Raw genomic sequence first — 19,601 nt, 5'->3', positions numbered from 1 at the left:
AAGAGAAACTCTATTTAGAAACAAGTCACTGTTTGGACTGTAGCATATAATTGCTTCTCCACTGTAATCTGTGCCTTGAGAAAGCACATACACCTTGAGAAGTGCATGAGTGAATGGGTACCAATGCACTTCTTGGCAATAAGCAGTAAGGAAAGAAGTAATAAGAACAATGCTGTCTGTGTAGGGCACAGCTACAGGGAAGCGAATGCTTTTTCTAGGCAGCCATGCTTGTAAGAGGAGAATGAGTTCTCACCAAGTAATCTTCTTACTTACATAAACATACAGGATATTGCTCAACCCAAGAAACTAATGTAGTTACCCTGATTTACACCTGCTAAGGATCTGGTCCTGCATAAATCAGTTAACTCAGTTAGTGCCAAAAAATGTAAAGAAAATCTTGGATAGAAAAATTTTCTTTCAACATTTTGTCTTAAGAAATTATGAGAAAACATTTTATCTGACTGTTTCCTATGCAGTCAGAATACACGTAAAGGCGTATTAAATCGCACTGAGAACCACGCTATTAAAATGTTATTAAAGTATGTCTTTTTAGCCTACAGATTAAGGTGGTACAGTATAATCTAAAGCATTTTTGTAGTAATTGCATGTAGAATTTCTCTTTAGATATGCAATTATCTGATAACTTATTTTGGTAAGAACTACATTTCAGCATTTGTATAGTTTCATATAAATCTGTATAATTTATTACAAAGATATTAAAGGCTGCAAAAGGGTAGCTATCTTCCTCTGTTCTGCTAGAGGTGGCAGCAAGGTATTTGCCAGAAGATCATCTTTTACATGAGTAGCTACACTCTGACAACAAGTGGCCGACTGAAACCAAACAAGCATTTAAATTTGGATTTATCTGGATTATAGATTTCATCTCAAAACATTATTTGTTGAAGATCTTTCTTTCATAATCACTTGGGATCCATTGGAAACATAGTTATGCATCCCAGTCTATGCCTGAAATTAAAGAACTCAAAATTAAAATAGATGTAAGTTGAGGGCAGAAACGAGCTTGCCAGGACTGTCATAAACCTCTTTGTACCTCTTTAGCAGGCAGTGTCACGCGGTGTTCCACTGCACTGTCACAGAGCTGTGACATGACTCTTACCAGCAAGACGAGTGGTGGGCAGCCGATCAGCGCAATGGCAGTGGAGAGCTTGCGCTTGTTGCCCCCGCTGTAGGTGCCAGCCAGGTGGTCTGCGTACAGAGGAAGGCCCAGCTTCTGGATGCCCCACTCAGCGACCTGTGAGAAAGACCATGTTTTTCAAACAGCAGCTAATGCATAACAGACAGGATTGCTGATACATCGCTCTTCTGGCAGAAACATGACAGTCCCCTGGGTTTTAGCACATTCATTCTGGAACTGGACCAGGGAAGTACAAAAAATTTATGATGATGATGAGGGGAGTTCCAACTACTTGAGAGAAAGCCATAAAGCAACCTCAGCTGTAGACTTCCTATCTGCAAGAATTTAAATTATTTTCTTCTGGAATCTTCATGTTTTCTTTCTTATACAAAAACAACTTTAAAGACAAGAACAAAACAGCAACCAGTGCAGTTCTGAGTCATAGCAATTGCATCTTTAGCCTTCCATTTTTGCTGCCACAGTTTTGCAAGTACCACTAATGCCTGAGAACCTGCATTTGTTAGTGCAGTCTTGTACTTAACTGTCCAAATGACAGGAACCACTTCCAAGACTTCAACACACAGGATGGCAAGTCCACTTCGGAAATTCTGGCCTGTTATGAACGCAGTTAATCATCACAAATAATCCCTATAACTATCAAAAGCAAGATCACTTTACCCTCTTGATTTCCTCTGCTGGAACCCCCCGCAGGCGTGCATATAAGTAGAGATGTTCTCGTCCTGTGAGCAGGTCATCAATGGCATCAAACTGAGGGCAGTATCCCATGTTTTGATGGACATTAGAAATTTGGGTCAATATACTGGAGAAACAAAGGAAAGAATCTTAGTTCTGTAATACTAGCTTTAAGATAAAGAAGAACAGTTTGAATTAAATCTTTATTTTCTGGGGCAACAACTCTCTTAAGAGGAGAATGAATTCTTCCAGATAAAATGTTCTACTAAAATATTTGTCTGTATATTAGAGCAAGGAGTATATTCTTAAGTCATCTCTGTCCTGGCTAAGTGTAAGCCCATTTCTCCTCACCCATTTTCCTGTGTAAGTATAAAATAACAAGAAGTTCTTTAAACAGCCACTCAGACCTTATTTTTTGAGAATGGTGTTTAATTCTAGAACAAAAAAAGTAGTTGATTTTAACTCAGAGTGGTCACTAGGAACAGACAGGCAGGACACAAAGGCTAACACTTTGTTGGTAGTAGGAGAAGTACAAAATCACAGAGCGGTTGTGGTTGGAAGGGGGCTCTGGAGGTCACCTTGTCCACCAACCCTGCTCAGGCTCACCTAGAGCAGGGTGCCCAGGGCCATGTCCTGGCAACAAAATAGTTATTGTTCAAATCACATTGATGGACAAAGAATCAAATCCCAATTACATCTAAGAAACCAAGGCAGTTACCTGGAAGTAAACTAACATAAGCACATACCAGATCACACTGTACTAACTTATGCCATTATGCCAGCTCTGTGTAAACAAAGATGCTAGAAACAGCCAGAGGAAAATCCCAAAGCTCAGATCAAAGTACCCTGCTGGACTGGTTATTTTATGTTTGTGAGTTCTTTTCACTAGATCTGATTGCCTTGTCCCACTGTTGGCACTACTACAACTTAGCCACAGATCTTAAACAGTGTTAAAGGTATAAAATACTTTATGTGTGCTAGCTGTGGTCTCAGTGCCATAGAGCTGCTGGATCACAGAGTATGATCTGGACATTTCTACTCCACTAAATGGATTATCATAGGGGTTTTTTTAAGGTACTTACCTATTGCCAGCCACTATAGCATCTCCAGATGTCACATCAGTATCTCCAGTCAGCATTTTGAATGTTGTTGTTTTGCCAGCCCCATTCACTCCCAAAAGGCCAAAGCACTAAATTGCAAAATTTATAATATTCTTTAGTATTTCCAACTTGCAAATCAGTAGTGTCACAAAATCTGAACTGATCCATGGAATGTAATCTAGTGTTATTGAATAACCTACCTCTCCAGGACGGATGCCAACACAGAGTCTGTCCACTGCAGGCTTGCGCTGACCTGCATAAATCTATATTGATGGGGGAAAAAAAGAGAAAATTCCTATTTCAAGACATCTACAGCAAAGAAAATCTTCTAAATTTTTTTAGTTTAATGCTATTGGGATGAGGCAACTTTAGAACTAAGGAGTAAATAAAAAAAATAATAAGCGTAAGCATTCCACAAGGTCAGAATTTATTTACATTAAATAAACCTATGATCATCCCTAAAAATACCAGTTTTTCTACTTTTCTACAACCATTTATTTCATATATTTAGTACTAGGAGACAGACTGAATGCTTTGCTGGGACAAAGTATCACAGAATATTCTGAGCTGGAAGGGACCCACAAGGATCATTGAGTCCAGCTCTTAAGTGAATGACCCATACAGGGATTGAACCCACAATGCTGGCATCGTCAGCACCAAGGCTCTAACCAGTCTGAGCCAGTCTCAGGGGATCTCTGACGAGCAAACCAAAGTGGAACAATACAGCAAGATAGGCTGAAGAATGACACCCCAGTTATCTATTCATGAGATCCCAGCAATGTGTGTAATCTTTACATTTGTGTAGCTCAAGCTTGCATGCATTCTTATAGAATAACTCAGACGCCTTCAATGTCTGGAAAGAAGATAGATTAGAAATAACTGTAGTTCTCAATGTGAAAACAACCAAATAGTTTACTTGAGATTGAAACTCACCTATGGAAAAAAAAAGCAATGTTGAAAAAAAGACTGGCAGTAGAAATGGACACTCAATAGATAAGTCATGTCAGACGATTACAGGTAAAAACCCCAACTTAAGCAGGGAGAGTTGCATTATCCTTGCAGGACTTCCCTACTTATTTCTAGTCAAAGGAAATAACCTTGACTTCTAAAATGTTTATTGTTTTCTAAGGCACGAGGTTGATTTTGAAAACAATACAACCTGAATCCACAGCTGAAGTACATTCTGAAAGAACGAATTTACATTAGACTTATTTGTTTCATTCTTCTCAAAATATTACCTTGGTCAATTCTTGTAATTCTAAGATATCTCTTCTGTTTTCTCCATTCATAATTCTTTTTCTTTCTTCTGCAACATCCTCATCTTCACAAATAATAGGTGACATGGCAGTCTCAGCAAACCTGGAAAAAAACAAGATACTGAGTTGCTCTGGGTGCAGAATAACAGAATAACAGTGTGAAACTCTGGCTAATCAATTGCCAAAAATGTGACTAGTGAGATTGAAACTTCACAACATGACACTGGCTGGAATATTCCCACTGTTGGGAGAATCCTTGACCTCTGAAAGTTAATCCCTAAATACTAAAAAGGGAGGAAATTACTCTCTCAAAAGAACATGCTTTGTCAGTCACTGATATGACAAAAACAGCCCCTAAGCCACAGCTTTCACTATTTGGCTGCTCTTAGTAGCTAGGGATAGTTCCATGGAAGTTTTGAGTAGCTCTGTCTGTAAGATGGTATTTTTATAACTGTACCAATTAGTACTCTCATTGGCAATCTTGAACAGGACTGAATGACCCACTCACACCTGTTTTCATCAAGGAAGAGGCACACTGGTAAAGCAGAGAGGGGAAGTTTGCATAGTGTCCAGGCTACAACTGTCCTGTGCCATAGACTGGAATTGCTGTCTTGGGATGTCAGGCTAGTACCTCATGACAGTACTTAGGACACTACAAACTTTCCAAGTAATTTTAAAATCTCACTATTACAGTGTCTTAAATGAAAAAAAATATTACATTACAGTCTTGCTTCAAAAAACCCCAACTTTTAAAATAAAATATTCTTAAATCCTGTCAAGATAATGAACATTTTTAAAAGCTTTCTTGACTCAGGGTATCAATAAATTAAGGTGAGATCAGTTAAGTAAATAGAAAAGTAAAAAGCTGACAAATTCAGAGAAAAATTTAAAAAAAAAAGAAAAAGAGGGACATAGAGACATAAAAAAGACACTCATTCTGTTAACAAAGGAACATTAATAGAAGCTTTTAGACAAACCATCTTGTGGAGAACAAACGGCGCTGCATAAGGAGATTCAGAATGAAGTACACAACCCCTTGAACAGCCATGGCAACCAGGTTCTTTCCAACAAAGTCCCACTGGAAGGGATTGGAAACGTGCTCCTCGCCTTTGGAGAAAGAGCACCAGAAAGAAAGGTGAAATACTGCTGGAAAAAACCACTGCTCTTCAGAACAACAGGCCTAATCCTAACAGTTTACTGCACTTTATTTCCTCATTATCAGTTAACAGTTTTCATTTTTCAGTGTCTTATAAAGATTCTTAACAAAATACACTCCAAGCTCAGCTGCTGCATAAGAGTAAAAATAAATATAAGCTCTCTGAATATACACTAATTTAGGTATCATAACATGAAACTTCCATAGATTATGTGAAAAGACACCTATTTCTGAATAAAAATATGAGTTCTGCTCAATAAAAATATGAGATGAGTTCTGCTGTATGACTATTCTTTTAATAAGTTGTCTGCTATTCTTTTAATAAGTTGTCTGATACCAAAGGCAACCACATCCTAAGAGGATGTATTTGAAGAACAACAGTCACTTTAAACATTAACCAAAGAATTCAAATGAAATGACATAATATATCCTCCTGTAATGATCTAAGGAACTCTGAACAAAGGATAAAAAGACACCAGAGTCTGGCACTGCACAAATGGGTTCATTTCCAATGCAGACTACTGGTTGGGCCATAGAGTTCTGGCAGCGATATCAGAAGCTGTCTTCCTTCAGAGAGGGTGAACTTTCATAGTCCTCATCCATCTGATGACGTGAGAGGTGAGAATTTCAGAAACGTTACTACTTTTCCAAGATAACACTTCCAAACATCTCATCCAAGGTCCGGACACATGACACGGATATAACTTGTTGCTTACTGGCTTTACTTACCAAACCTTGCATATACTTCAGTCACAGCTTGGTTCATGGCCAAGTCGATGAGCCCACGGCCCAGGCAAAAATGTGGGAAGACAAGCAGTACATTTTTCAATGTTTTGTTAAACTTCAGCAAAGACTATAAGAAACAGAAACAACATAATAAGCTGTTGAAACCAGATCTGCTTAAGAAAACATAGTAACGTAAGTAAAAAGTTTTTTGCCATGTCAGAGAAACTGGATGTTCTGTGCTCTTACAACAGAGAAAACAGAGTATTTATCAAGTTACATGCAAAGCAACATAAAATGCAGCACAGCAGAATGCTGGCATACATTGCACCAGAGAAAGTGCTTTTCAAAAACTGTCAATGAGGAGAAAAAATAGTCTTTGTAATGAAGTATTACTCTATGTAGCAGAGATAATGTAATTCTGGTGGTAACATGTAAAGCTGCTGTGGGGCTGTGTTTTGGATTTGCGCTGAAAACAGTGTTGATAACACAAGGATGTTTTAGCTGTTGCTGAGCTGTGCTTGCATAGAGTCAAGGCCCTTTCTATTCCTCACCCCATCTCACCAGCAAGGAGGTTGGGGGTGCACAAAGAGCTGGGAGGGGCCACAACCAGGACAGCTGACCCAAAGGACATCCCAGACCATATGGTGCCATGCTCAGCACATAAAGCTCAGGGCAAAAGAAGCAAGAGGGGGACATTCAGAGTTACAGCATCTGTCTTTCCAAGTAACCTTTATGTGTGATGAAGCCCTGCCTTCCTGGAGATGGTTGAACATCTGCCTGCCAATGGGACATGGTAAATGAATTCCTTGTTTTGATTTGCTTGTGCATGCAGCTTCTGCTTTACCTATTAATCTGTCTTTAAATCCGTGAGTTTTCTCACTTTTAGTCTTCTGATTCTTTACCCCATTCCATGGGGGGTGTGTGTGTGGTGTGCAGTGAGTGAGTAAGTGACTGTGTGGTGCTTGGTTGATGACTAGGATGAAACCATGACAATAGTCAGAGCTGCCACAATACTGAAAAGTACTAGTGTCTGGGAATAAATACACAGTAGACTTCAGTGCAAACAGTGTAAGTGCCAGCAGCAGTCTAGCTGCATGAGCACTGAATCCAGTGCTCTTCTCTTATAAATATGTCTATAACAGAGACATGTTTTCAAAGGTAACAATGCTGCCATGATGTCCCACAGATCGAATGGCACTAGACTGAACCCTGTGCTATGAAGAAGTATGTCTGTGAATGCAGGAACAGCAGGGACAGTATTGTCAAGTCAGCCCTTGAAACCATGAATTTAACCAAGATCTGTTTCTCCTTTATAGCAAAGAACAGTGCTGCACAAAGTGTTTGAAAATGCACTATCAGTAATGATAGCTAATTGGACTGCTGTCAGATGTAGAAGGGGTGTCAAACGTAATGGCCAGAGCTTGAGCAACTGTAGAGGTGATAGCAGTAGTGCATACAAGACAACAGCACTTCATAAACTGATCTCTTAGCCTCCCTAAGAACTATCTTGGCACTCGCTCTATTCTGTTACGTTCCTGGTGGTGTTAAATTCATTTTTTTGACAGTTCTCAAAATGCTACTATAAGTAGAACATCTCCTCTAACACAATAAAACCAGCAGGAGTAAGTGCCTACCATCTACATCTTCCCACACAACACACACTGCAGAAGCAAGCATGAAGTGCTGTGCTGCCACCTCCCCAAATGGGAAAGTGTACAGAAGTTTGCTCTTAGGTATGAAAAACACTCAATGTCATTCCTTGCGTGCGCAGTCCTACATACCAATTGCTCTGAGTCACTTCTCTGGGTTATCTGCTCACCTGTACTGCAGTTACTCAGCAAGTTTCTCAGTCTATTTATTGCCAGAAAAAAATGGTAATGTAGAGAAAGACAGTTACTGTTAGGGATGGTTATGCTTGGATGCCCTTTGCACAGCTCTCTAAAGCCAGGGGTCAATAAAAACATTACTTACCGGGTTATTTTCAAATAACTCCAGGATGAAGGTAATGGCACTGCTGTTGATCCCCACAAAGAGATTAATGCACGACAATGCAACATAAGCAGTGCTAGGGACACTGAAGAAAGAAGAAGCAGGGTACATCATGGGAATTACTGCCCACCTGCATGCAAAAGATAGAAAAACTATGATAACTTCTCAGTATTCTTATGTCACTCGGCCTAAACAAAACACAGACTTGAGCTTTCCTCTCATTCTAAGTGTATGTAATGGTGTAACTGACAGAGATCCACTACAGTATTCTCTCCCTGGTTACTACATAAGAATTTTTTCTGCTCAGTTTTTTTTGCTAAAATTGAGAAAACTTAATGCTAGCAAGGTTGTTATCACCCCATCTCACTGGACTGTACACCATGAGGGAGAAATGAAGAAACATTACACACTGTTCTGCTTACTAGATATTCCTCACCCCTTGGAACTGTCCAAAGAAATTACAAACTGTAAATTTTTATATTATTTTCTAAGCCCTCTACCAATGGCTTGTTTTATTCCTGATTTGGAGCTTCATGTGCCATGATTTCTGGGAAATGGCAAATGCACATGCAGCAGCCTGAGAGGGGTATTCCTCTGGAATAAACTTAAAATGCTTAGCAACAACCAATCTGATCAGGGAAAACTCAGTAACATCAACCCGAACTGTTTAACAGGACAAGACACATGCAGTCAGAAAGAATCATTCTAAGTTTCCTATTGTGACTGCAGCTGGACACAAGGGCTAATATACAATTTTACAATTTGACTTTTCTTTCCATTTTTTGAGTAGCAAATTATGAAATTATTGAAGTGACTGCCAAAAGCGATTATACTTTTTCTGAAAATTTCATCTTGGCTGATGCTTTAAAATATGCAAAGACATTTAAGATGTCCATCCATACAGCCATGAATTACCATATTTAAAAAAAATATTCAATGCCACAGGCAACTTATTAAAGATACAACTACTGTACTTTAAAAAGATATAATGAAAAATTAAAACTAATTAACATTCTGATAGCAGTTTTACAGAGATTAAATGCTGATAATGCTTTGAATTTTCTGAGGATTTTCATTCAAAGAACACAATAACTTCTGAAAATTAAAGCTGGTTTGCACAGAAAAAGAACTGTTCCCTCTTAGGCTCCATTTGTGATATTCATAGGAGGATATGAAAAGATTAATTTCTCTCTTTAAGTCTACAAATAGATCTTATCTTATCAGCAAACTACATCTGCTGAAGTGCTACCAGGAGTACGATTTTATAGATAAAAATATATGATCACCAATTAAATGAGAGAAATTAAATGAGACTGAACTTCAGTCGGCCTTATAAAATGCTATTTTGTCAACGAAAACGTCCATTTCAATTTAAAAAAGTGTTGAAGACTTAGTACTCTTTGCCCTTGGGTTAAATCCTGAAAGATATTTTAGTAGTGGGTGTGAATGTGGCAAATGAACAACTACTAAATTCCTACACAATGTACAAGGAAGAAAGCAGCAAACTGAACAAATATATTTTCCTGTAAGGATCACAGTTAATGTTTAAGAATGTAAGGCAGTGACAAAAGAATCTCCTTTGCAGCATGTGTCCAGGCAGAGCGTGCAAATATCCTGCAGCAGAGACAGAATCCAGTTTTAACCTGTATTGTATCCACTCAGCTCTATTCTTTAAAGCTGGATTTCACTAAGTACCAAGCTCAGTAACATGAAATCATTTCCATGTGAAATACAGGGCCGAACTGCAGGAATAACCTTGACCACTCACCCATACAGAAGCAGCAAGGCAACAAACACAGGCAGATTAGTCGGAGAAGTGTATGCTTTCTTGTCGAATCCAGTGAATATGGCCAGAACCATTCCAGCACTCAGTGAGTAATTCACCTGCCACAGCACAGGGTGAAGATCAGTGTGTAAGACCCGAGAAGGTCTGCAAACATATCCAGATCCTACACATCATTCCAGTAAGATTTTATATTGAGGAGCACCAGAATTTGAGTTAGACTAATCACACTGAAGTTTTTGGATCAAAGTCCCTGGCAACACTCAACATTTTTCTGAGATGTCTTTTATCAGACTGTTCATTAAAAATACAACATACATTATTGTTTCTTACATTATGGTTTGTGAGTCAATTATTTTATGGTCCTGCTGCCAGCTACCCACAAAAAGGGGCCATGGGTATGCAAGGGAAGTGGTGTTTCTGGTGACGCAAAGGAAAAAGCTAGTTACTTGAGCCACATTGCTGGGAGGAGGCTAACTGCTTGGCTACTGCTCAATCTCTCTGTTCAGTATTAGTAGCACTACTGTACTGAAATGCACAGAACTCCCCATGCAGAATGGAAGGTGGCATTTCACAGAACTGCTAACACCACTTAATACCTTGGCATCATGCTGTCAAGGGAAACAGCCAAGCAGAATTCCTGTCAAGGAAGCTGCTGGGAGGCTGCTGTGAACAGCAGGGAACAAGAACTCAGAGACCTGCTTTTTTCCCCCCTCATTTACTAAAATGATGCTTTGATTTATCTTCTCCTGAGAGAGCACTTTTCAAAGCCTGAAGAGTTTTGGGTTTTTCAAGTATTTCAAGTTTTTTTTCTTTTTATTTCTTTTTCAATTCTACATTCATGGTTTTCTTATTGCATAAGCCCTTGGTTGCTTTCTTTGTTGAGATGGTATGGCTGGAAAACTTGCCCTGGTACCTCAGCCAGGCGAAGAATTGTCTCCTTTGTGACAAAGTGGCCAGAGGAGTGACAGGAGGGAAGCTGAGTCCTGTCTAAACAAGCCTGGACCTGTGGTATAAATCTTTTCAGAACAACACAGTGACCATAATACAGAGACCTAAACAAAGATATCTATGTCATTTTAGATATCCTAGAGTATTTTGTCAGGCCTACAGCTACTGTTCCAGCAGCCAGTGAATCTTCCCCACTTAGATTTCTTGGACATCTTGAAACATGTTTTGGGTCTTCTAGAGGACAGGAGTGACTAGCACCAAGCAATGAGGCTTTTCCCTGCTATGGTAAATTGTACTTTATTATATAGTCAGTTGTAAGGACTGGAAATCCTAAGATGACAAAAATTTCAGCTTTGTTAGTTGAATAATGAGTTGTGCACCTTAATTATTTTCTGCATCTCTAATTAGTTCAGAGGTCAGATCCTTACCATGCTCGCCAAGAAACACTTAAAGAAATTTATACTTTGCAATGCTTGACTTAATTCACCAATTAGTTCCCAGTTCATGCACATCTAGGATAATCACAAGCTGTGAAATCAGACCAGCAGTTACTTACTATGTCCCACGTGAAGTTAGTTAGCCAGTAGATAACAGGGCTCACACCACTGACAAACTGGAGATGCTTGGCTTTTGTTACACGTTCTTGAATCAGGTATAAAACAAAACTGGCTGGTATAAAGGACATGGCAAAAATCACACAGATGGCAACAACAGCATCCACTGAAGTGGTCAGTCTAAAACAGAGCACAAGAAGGAACTGTGAGCAAGGGAATGGATGCAACACAACACTATATGAGCATTTGGGGAATCTGGAGGGTGTTTTAAGATCTAGAAGTAGCAAGGCTACTTTTAAGTAGAAGACTTCTCCAACTTCAAAGTGTGCTAGTGTATTTTCCCAAGCTGTTTTGGAGACTGTAGCTAACAAATATGGCACCGTTCTCTGATTTTTCACTTGCCTTCATTCTGTGTAACTCTCTCTATATATATCTCAGTTTGACAGCCTTTCCCATATGAGACATCTCAAACTAGACATAAAGGCACAATAGCCAAAGTGCTCTGGTAGCTGGGAAAAGAGGAAGTTAAGTTGAAGACAGTGAGATGAAGCACAGATTTTGTCTCTGTGCTATAATGCACAGTTTTCAGTTTTACTGAATTTTGAACTTAATAGGAGATGTGAGTGGAAAGTCTTGTCTTTTTAGGGATGTATTTCTCAAGAAACAATGACTTTTAGATTATGGAATACACCAACCCTACAACATGCCATTGAAAATCTACCTGTGTGATGTCCTTGGTACCAAAACAGAGGTTGTTGACTTCTGCCTTCCTGAAGTCAGTTAAGAACAATTTCTCATTCCATTTTTCATTACACATTTTATTTCGCAAGTACACGTATAGGATTTGGAGCATGAACAAAGACTTCAGAATCTTCATGCTTGGGAATCAACAGAAACATGCAATAGTATAACCACTGGTCATAGTTCCTGTGTGCGATGAGAATGAACTCTTACAGGAATATAATGAGACAGGAATACATTCTTGTTTAGAATAAAACTTCAGGGAAAGGCCTCCACAATCTGTCCCTGGACTATTTTTCCTCAGAGTGTGAGTATCCTGGAAGTCGCAAGCTGCCAGGAGATGGAGGGGTAAAAGCCAGAAGCAGAGCACAGACAAACTTACACAGTGACTTCAGAGAGCTGCTCCTTGGTGAGGTTCAGAGGATGGTTTATAGCAGTGATCCCATGTTCCTCAGGGGCTTGGCCAGTCCGCAGGTTAGCTCTGAGGATTGCATTATTGGCTACATTGAGGAAACTAACCATAGCATGCCAGCCTTTATTGTTAAACCACACCTGAAAGAATCAGAAAGCACAGATTCATTTAAGAAGCCTTCACTAATAACCCTGAGCTGCAGGAGAAAACTTGGCTGCCTTTTATCTGCTTTGGTGGGCATTGTCAGCAGGGGCGAATCCAGCACCAGGAATTCATAGTTTCTAGGCACAGTCCTGCAGGAGGAGCTCACATACTATGCTTTTAAAAGCATTGGACAACTGCTGTTGAGGGATTTTATAGAAACACATTTTAAAATATAGTGTACTACTTGGAGTATTTAGGACAGCAAGAAGCACTGAGAACATAGTTAAAAAAATCTCACATTTGAAATACTATAAATAAGAATTACTTATAATATAGGATACAGTGTTAATGCCAAGTTATTTCTGAAGTATAGCATTTCAGCTCTTCTTGCATCTGGGAATGCCACCAGCAATATTCTCACAATTTTAAATCTATGTCAAGAAAGATTGTGAGTTAGTAGACTACTTCCAGAAAATACCTTAATATTATCTTCAGTTTCCATATATTTAAGGAAATTAGGGAATTCTTTAGCAGCAGCCAGTGAAGTTTGTCCCTAAAATAAAAAAGGCTAAAGATCAGCATTCTGGGTGAAATCTGATGCTTCAGGTTTTCAGCTTTGTAACAATGCTTTAGTAAGGGGCCAAAAAACAACCAACCAACCAAGCAAATAAACCAAAAATCTTGCTTACTCCTGTAACATTCATCATTTGGCCAAGATCACTTAAAAAATTGACAACTTGATCTCCAGAGACATGAAGGACTGGAAGTCTTCCTCCTATAGAAATTCCTCCATATCTAGCAAAGAGAAAATTATCGTCAATAACTTGTACCATAGACCCAGAACTGTACATTGATGGAAACACTAAAAATCCACTTAATACAAGTTTAATTTCTATAAATCATGTGTTTCATGCATAGTGATTGCTACTCTTCTACTAACAAGCTCTATTAGGTCTTTACAAGGCTTACAAATAATAGAAGTTCTATAAGTTTCTGAGAGATTCATGCCAGCATCCAAAGAAAATTATTTAGATAAAAGATTTGTAGGAAAGTGATTTCTACAGTGCAAAAATCAAGATAATTGACATATAATGGTTTAGACAGCATGGAGGACTGAGGGCAGCGCAGTCCTCAGTTAAAATTTCAGATGCCGTGAGAGGAACAGGTATTCACCAATGCTGGTACCAGCCAGTACTCCATAATGATAAATACTATTGCACAAGATGAACTGAAGTCTAATCCCATATAAAGCAATGTTTGCACATGAATAAGCAGATATTCTGTGAAGGAAGCCAGTTATCCAGCTGCTGTCTTTGAAGTGAACTCCTACTGCTGATGAAAAAGGAAATAAGTATATGCTTCAGTCTAACCAGTCATCTTTCTAAGCTTAGTATCTGCAGTGCAGACATCACACTGGGGTTAGCTGATGCCTCTCCCTAAGTGTGCAGCACTAGCCGAATCTGGTTTACAACTACAGCACGTGTACAGAGCAGGGATGAGGAATTGTGGTTGTTACTTCTGTATTTAATAGGCTGGTGTCTAGGTTTCATCTTTTCAGGTCCTTTTTTTGAAAGGTTTATATTTCTTCTGCAGCACTTTGAAAGAGCTGTGTCAGAGTACCAGTACAACATTCTGCACTACTGTACTGTAACTTTCCACCACTCAGTTCCCATTAGCTTGACTCCTTTAGATACTAGAACTGTGATAGTTCATTGTGCCCCTCTGGCCTTCATCCTAGTTGGGGGAGTTCAAACAAATATAATCCCTTGTCTTTATAAGACCTTTCCTGATCCCCAACCTATTTCCCACTGAAGCCATCTCTTTGTTCTACACTATCTGCCACAATTCCCCTCGGCCATTTCCAGAAACATTGTGAGGCTCCCTGGTTAAACATTGTTCCTTTATTTACCACCTTAATCTGTGAATTGGTTTCTTACCTTTGCTCATTGACCCAGTATTTACTCTTCAAGCTGAAACAGACAAAGAGAATCCTGTCTCTCAATGCACAAAACCAAAGTCAATGATATTGTCATACTTAAACGAAAACTGAATACCTATACTTTGTAGATCTTCAGTGTGTTTCTTATTAATTTGAGTCATCAGGTTGTCAAGACTTTTGGCATCCCCTGCAGTGTGTTTTTGGGTTTTTGTTTTGTTTTCTGACATGATCATCTCCAATCATACACAGACAAGAAAGATTCCTAAAGCAACATATACTGGGCCACCCTAATCCATAATTAATTGATTTTAAAAGATGTACCTAAAGCAATTATGACACATGCTAAGAGGAATCAGTCAAAGGCAGTAGCACACAGCTAATATAATGGGAATTTCAAGAACTCTGCCAGGAATTGAAAAAGTAGCAAGTCTGAATCAGAAATAATAGGTCGTGGACCCCACACAGCTAATCACCATGAACAACAGTCAGGAAGCGGAGGAGCTATCAGTAGGATAGATGTATCTATGTAACATTGTTCTTGGCTGCTCTAGTGCTTCTGGGAAACAAGTGATAATTAACTTGGGCAGATGGTCATGTTGGTGTGCCTATAGTTCTTCAGGGAGACAAACTAGTATTTCTGCAAGGCAGTTCACCATGCTGTGCAATGGTACCGTTTTTCTCACCATTAACACAGTCACCATCAACATGGCTTTCCATCAACATTGAAACAAGTCTGCCTATAAAGGAGCACCCGATTACACAAATGGGTATAACTGAAAATATTTAACTCACCTAAAATCAGCCTCTCTTAGTCTTACATTAGAAATATGGACATGGTGCTCAAGTCTACAGAACACTGTGGCAAATCAGCTGCTATGTTTATCATTAAATACGAGTTTCATGGCCAGGTACAAAATACTGCATATGAAAAATAAAGAGAAATTCATCCCTACCTTCCTTTTATCAAAGTGGGATATGTTTTCACCAGAAAATCTGAAATATTTCTATGGGTCAGATCTTGAAGAATTTCTGTGCTGCGTTGCACTCTCTGGTAAAAAATGAAAACCTAATCAATCACAGTAAACTTTACGGTCTCTAAAGCTATTAACTAAGAGTTTGACAGAAAAACAGCAAAAGTAGCTTTGATTCAGATAAAATGCTCAGGTTTGTAGTATCACTGAAAGAGAGTAGGTCATTCACTTTCTAGCCCAAACATACTTTACTAAGACTTCAGAAGAAATCAAGTTTGTGATGCGTGACACAAAACAGCTGCACTTCACTCTGAAACTGTTATTTGCAACACAGGCCAGGGTTGCTCAAGACTTTTTCTTCAGTGTGAAAAAAGGAAGCTTTTCAAACAAACTGAGGTCCCAATAAAAAAAAAAAGGTAGTTTTCTACACTTTAGCAGCTTTAGGTAAAAATTAATATGAAAACTTCACCCTCACTAGCACATGAGATACTTTGAATGAAAATTACTCTCTTTTTTTCATTTTTTTAAATGAAAATCAAGCCACATGACAAATTTGTTGAGTCTTTTGTAAATACAGGATCACCGTGAAATGCAAGATCTCACACTTGCTGAGTTTATCCCAAGGTAGAATACACTTTGAAAGGTTCCTGGGCAGTTTCAGAGGGCAAAACTCACAGCCAGAAATTATCTGATAATGTCCTAGAAAGAAGTCTAATGAACTTTCCAGAAGTTCCTACAGTTGTCCACAGAGAGACAGTGCCAGATGACACAGATGACACAGATGTCTAGCTGATTCTAGACAGAAAGACTGGAGGCATCTTCATAGTGCTTTCATTAAATGAGTTGTCTATGCTTAGACATAATTCACAATAATTTACATACTGTGCCTTCCCTGAAGACTCGAATGTGAACTGTTTCATTCTGACAAGTTATACAAAACTATAATATCCTTCGAAATTATCAGGATAATGTTATAATAAACACATTTCATCTAGAGGACTAGAATCTCCATAAAAAAATAAAACCCCTTACATCTTACTTGGAATCAAAGTTTTAGACTAAAGTTCTCTGAAATACATTAGCATGTGATTAGCAAAATTCAACTCTGTCTCTTGGACAGGGATTACTTGGAAATCAGAAATAACTTGAGATGCTGTAAGTCAGAATACAACCGCTTTATTAATTTTTTTTTTCTTCATAAATAGGAATTCTACAGATATTTAAAACAACTGTTGTTTTATGAACAGTGATAGCGAGATCAAAGCAAGCTGAGTCAGTATTTTTAAGAGATCATGACACTGAAAGTGTTGTAATGACCACCTCTGGAGTGTTTAAAAAAATGTCTAGATGTGGCAGTTGGGGATATAGTTTAGTGGTGAAGATGCACTGCTGGGTTAATGGTTGGACTTGATGATCTTAGAGTTGTTTTCTAAACTTAATGGTTCTATGATTCTATAAAAACTAGAAATATTTTAGCCATTTGGCTAATGTGTGCAGCCTGGCAAACAGGAATATTAAAGCCAAGCTGTGTGCATGGTGAGACATTAAATTAGTGAGCTCTTGCTCTGAGAGTGGCTGCATTTCTGTTGAATTTCTTAGAAAAGCATTTATAAAATGTAAACACTAACAGGCTGTAATTTTCCTTTGCTCCTGAAAAGAGCAAGTACATTTTATAAAGGGCATTACTCAGATCATAGGAGCAGGTGGGGATGTAGCTCTATTCTCCTCCATAAAGCATCAGCGGTTATTAAATTACTCATGTCCACACACATGCATACAAACATTCATTTTGCCAGCTTAGAACATTTTTTCTACAAATGGAACTGAAAGACACAGAAAAAAAATAATACTTTGGGGCTGACTGAATATTAATTTTTCCGTTTTAATGAGATGACCCCACTTCACGTTTTTGAAAATTGTGAAATTTTTTTCATTTTCTTTCCTCTTTCTCCCTCCTTCTCTTCCCTTCTTTAAAGAAAGGTAATCTTCTAAATAGAATTTGCATTGAGGAAAAAGAAAGTAAGATTTTTTAAAGATTATGCAACAAATCGTTAAAATTTTTGTGATTTTCTTCTACATGAAAAGTTTGTGATTTGGACGAAAAGATTAATCAAATTTCATTTCAATGGGTAAGCTTTTCCAATACCTCTGAAACTGAATTCCAAATCCCAGCAATTCTTGCTCCCTTAAAAAAATGTACTCAATTCCTTCCATGTATATTTAGCATGGCAAGGTACTTACACAATAATCCCTCTTCCAGCACTTGTCATGAAACTTTTCTACAAAGATCTATAGCATGAGGACTCAACCTGTGGTGGTGGGAGGCCTCCTGCCCCTGCAGGACATTCTGGTAGCATGGTGAGTTTCTTGTGAGTGCTGCACTTGCAGGAAGGTGATGGATTCTCGGGGCTCCACTCTTGGTTCAGCAGCAGGCCGCTTAGGTTAGGGTGAACAGCAGGTGTGTTCCAGGCAGTTGGCATATTATTGCATGGGTAGTTCCTGTGTAGAGGAACAGAGCTTTAAGCTGTGCAGAAATAACAGTTCATGAGAACTCACATATCCACAAAATCACAATGCTCTCAGAAGCCATTCCCCTCTCAGCCCTTATCCTGTGAGTTAGAAATAAGAAGAGCGTTTTAGAGTACTTGGTAAACATGAAAAAATATAATCTCCTCCCACATCTCTGCCAAGTTTATTGTCTTTAGCTTGCAGATGGGACACTGAAGGAACAAGGGGATTATGTTTGACCCATTAATACACATGAAATCTGCACTGGACACATATCTTTGTGAAGAAACTATCCTTTTCCTTGCTCATGTAGCATCTTTTCTCTTTTTAAAGTTTTCTCTTTGTTCCTGCTGTACCAAGTAGAGGAGAGGAAAGGGAAAAGAGAGGACAGCCAGAAAAATCAAGTTGCTGCATATAATGACTAGGAAAGAGGCAGGAGAAATGGAACAAATGTCAAAGCATAGCAAGCCAGTGACAAATGGCTCCAAAGCAGGACTCACAGGCAGGTACAACAACAAAAGCTGAAGTCAGAGCTCTACTAATGCTGCCCTCACTTCAGAGTGAGAATAGTTTCAAATCATCCTATTGGTTCTTCCCAATCTGAGCGATTGCTGAAGTTACTGCTTCCATACACACCAGTGGGAACAGGAGGAACCTGAAGGGACTCGCACATGGAAAGTGCCAGGGAAGCTGTGAAGATTTGCGCCCACTGACAAATTTCAAGGTTGCTTAACTCAATACAAGCCTACATGAGCTGGTTTCCAGTTAGTCACACTGAGCACTGCAAATCATTCCTAATCTAGTGGCCGTATTGTCTTGCTGTTTGTTTGTTACTTTTGACCTGATACTAGATATTATTGCCAACAACGTATCTGAAGTGTTGGCTCAGTGAAAAGTCAAGTCAATTCATTCTTGTTTCACTACTCAAATTCTACTAGTAATACTCTGCTAGGCTCTTGTTCAAGAGAAATTAGCTAGCAACTTACGGAAGAGGCTGATTCTTCATGCAGCGATTTCCAAACCCTGGTTTATTCAAGAAAGCATGAGTAAGGGAGACCATCTGCTCATTGCCAGGACGTTCATTGCTAAGGGGATAAAATAGGACTTCATAAAATATTTTTCAAACTGTCATAGTGGAATACGCATAGGAACTAGAGAAGAACAGTCATATGGCAGAACCAACTGCCCCTCTCCAAATGCTGATAATTCAATTGTTTTATTTTTTTAATGTAAAATCCCAGAAGCTTCCAAAATGGTTAACAGGATAAACAATGGTCCTTTTCTCCTAATAGTAAGGCATAACTTCTGACATAGTCCAATAGCAATATTCTCCAAAAAAGCTTGAATCCTCATTTCTGTCCTCTCAGCACTGTACTGTCAGTAATCAGAAGATGAAAAACATATTCTGCATTTTCATTTGCTGAGATCTGGATCTCCTGTTAGGCAGGATATGTAATTTTATAAGTGTAGAGACCACAAATTCAGGTAGGAAGAAGAGACTACCAAAGACAGCAAGGTATTTGAAGGCCTATTTGTTAGATGC

At 38.8% G+C, this 19,601-nt stretch overlaps 1 protein-coding gene across 1 annotated transcript in view; it reads right to left on the bottom strand.

Moving 5' to 3' along the window:
* ABCA4 (ATP binding cassette subfamily A member 4) overlaps positions 1–19,601 on the bottom strand; it is a 65,295-nt gene that overhangs the window by 3,394 nt on the left and 42,300 nt on the right. Inside the window, exons 29-45 of the mRNA XM_018072175.2 lie at positions 19,045–19,143; positions 17,860–18,049; positions 15,533–15,627; positions 14,578–14,610; positions 13,330–13,435; positions 13,119–13,193; positions 12,467–12,636; positions 11,346–11,523; positions 9,824–9,939; positions 8,038–8,185; positions 6,070–6,193; positions 5,162–5,291; positions 4,167–4,287; positions 3,129–3,191; positions 2,911–3,017; positions 1,814–1,955; positions 1,118–1,252 (exon numbers count right to left, since the gene is read on the bottom strand). Coding sequence (XP_017927664.2) covers positions 1,118–1,252; positions 1,814–1,955; positions 2,911–3,017; positions 3,129–3,191; positions 4,167–4,287; positions 5,162–5,291; positions 6,070–6,193; positions 8,038–8,185; positions 9,824–9,939; positions 11,346–11,523; positions 12,467–12,636; positions 13,119–13,193; positions 13,330–13,435; positions 14,578–14,610; positions 15,533–15,627; positions 17,860–18,049; positions 19,045–19,143 — 2,032 coding nt within the window. The remainder of the gene's footprint in view (positions 1–1,117; positions 1,253–1,813; positions 1,956–2,910; positions 3,018–3,128; positions 3,192–4,166; positions 4,288–5,161; positions 5,292–6,069; positions 6,194–8,037; positions 8,186–9,823; positions 9,940–11,345; positions 11,524–12,466; positions 12,637–13,118; positions 13,194–13,329; positions 13,436–14,577; positions 14,611–15,532; positions 15,628–17,859; positions 18,050–19,044; positions 19,144–19,601) is intronic.

The sequence above is a fragment of the Manacus vitellinus genome, unplaced genomic scaffold, assembly GCF_001715985.3.
Source record: "Manacus vitellinus isolate BGI_N305 unplaced genomic scaffold, ASM171598v3 scaffold_21_pilon, whole genome shotgun sequence".
NCBI lineage: Eukaryota > Metazoa > Chordata > Aves > Passeriformes > Pipridae > Manacus > Manacus vitellinus.
The sequence above is the reverse complement of the archived record's forward strand: the minus strand, read 5'-3'. Positions and strand labels throughout refer to the sequence as shown.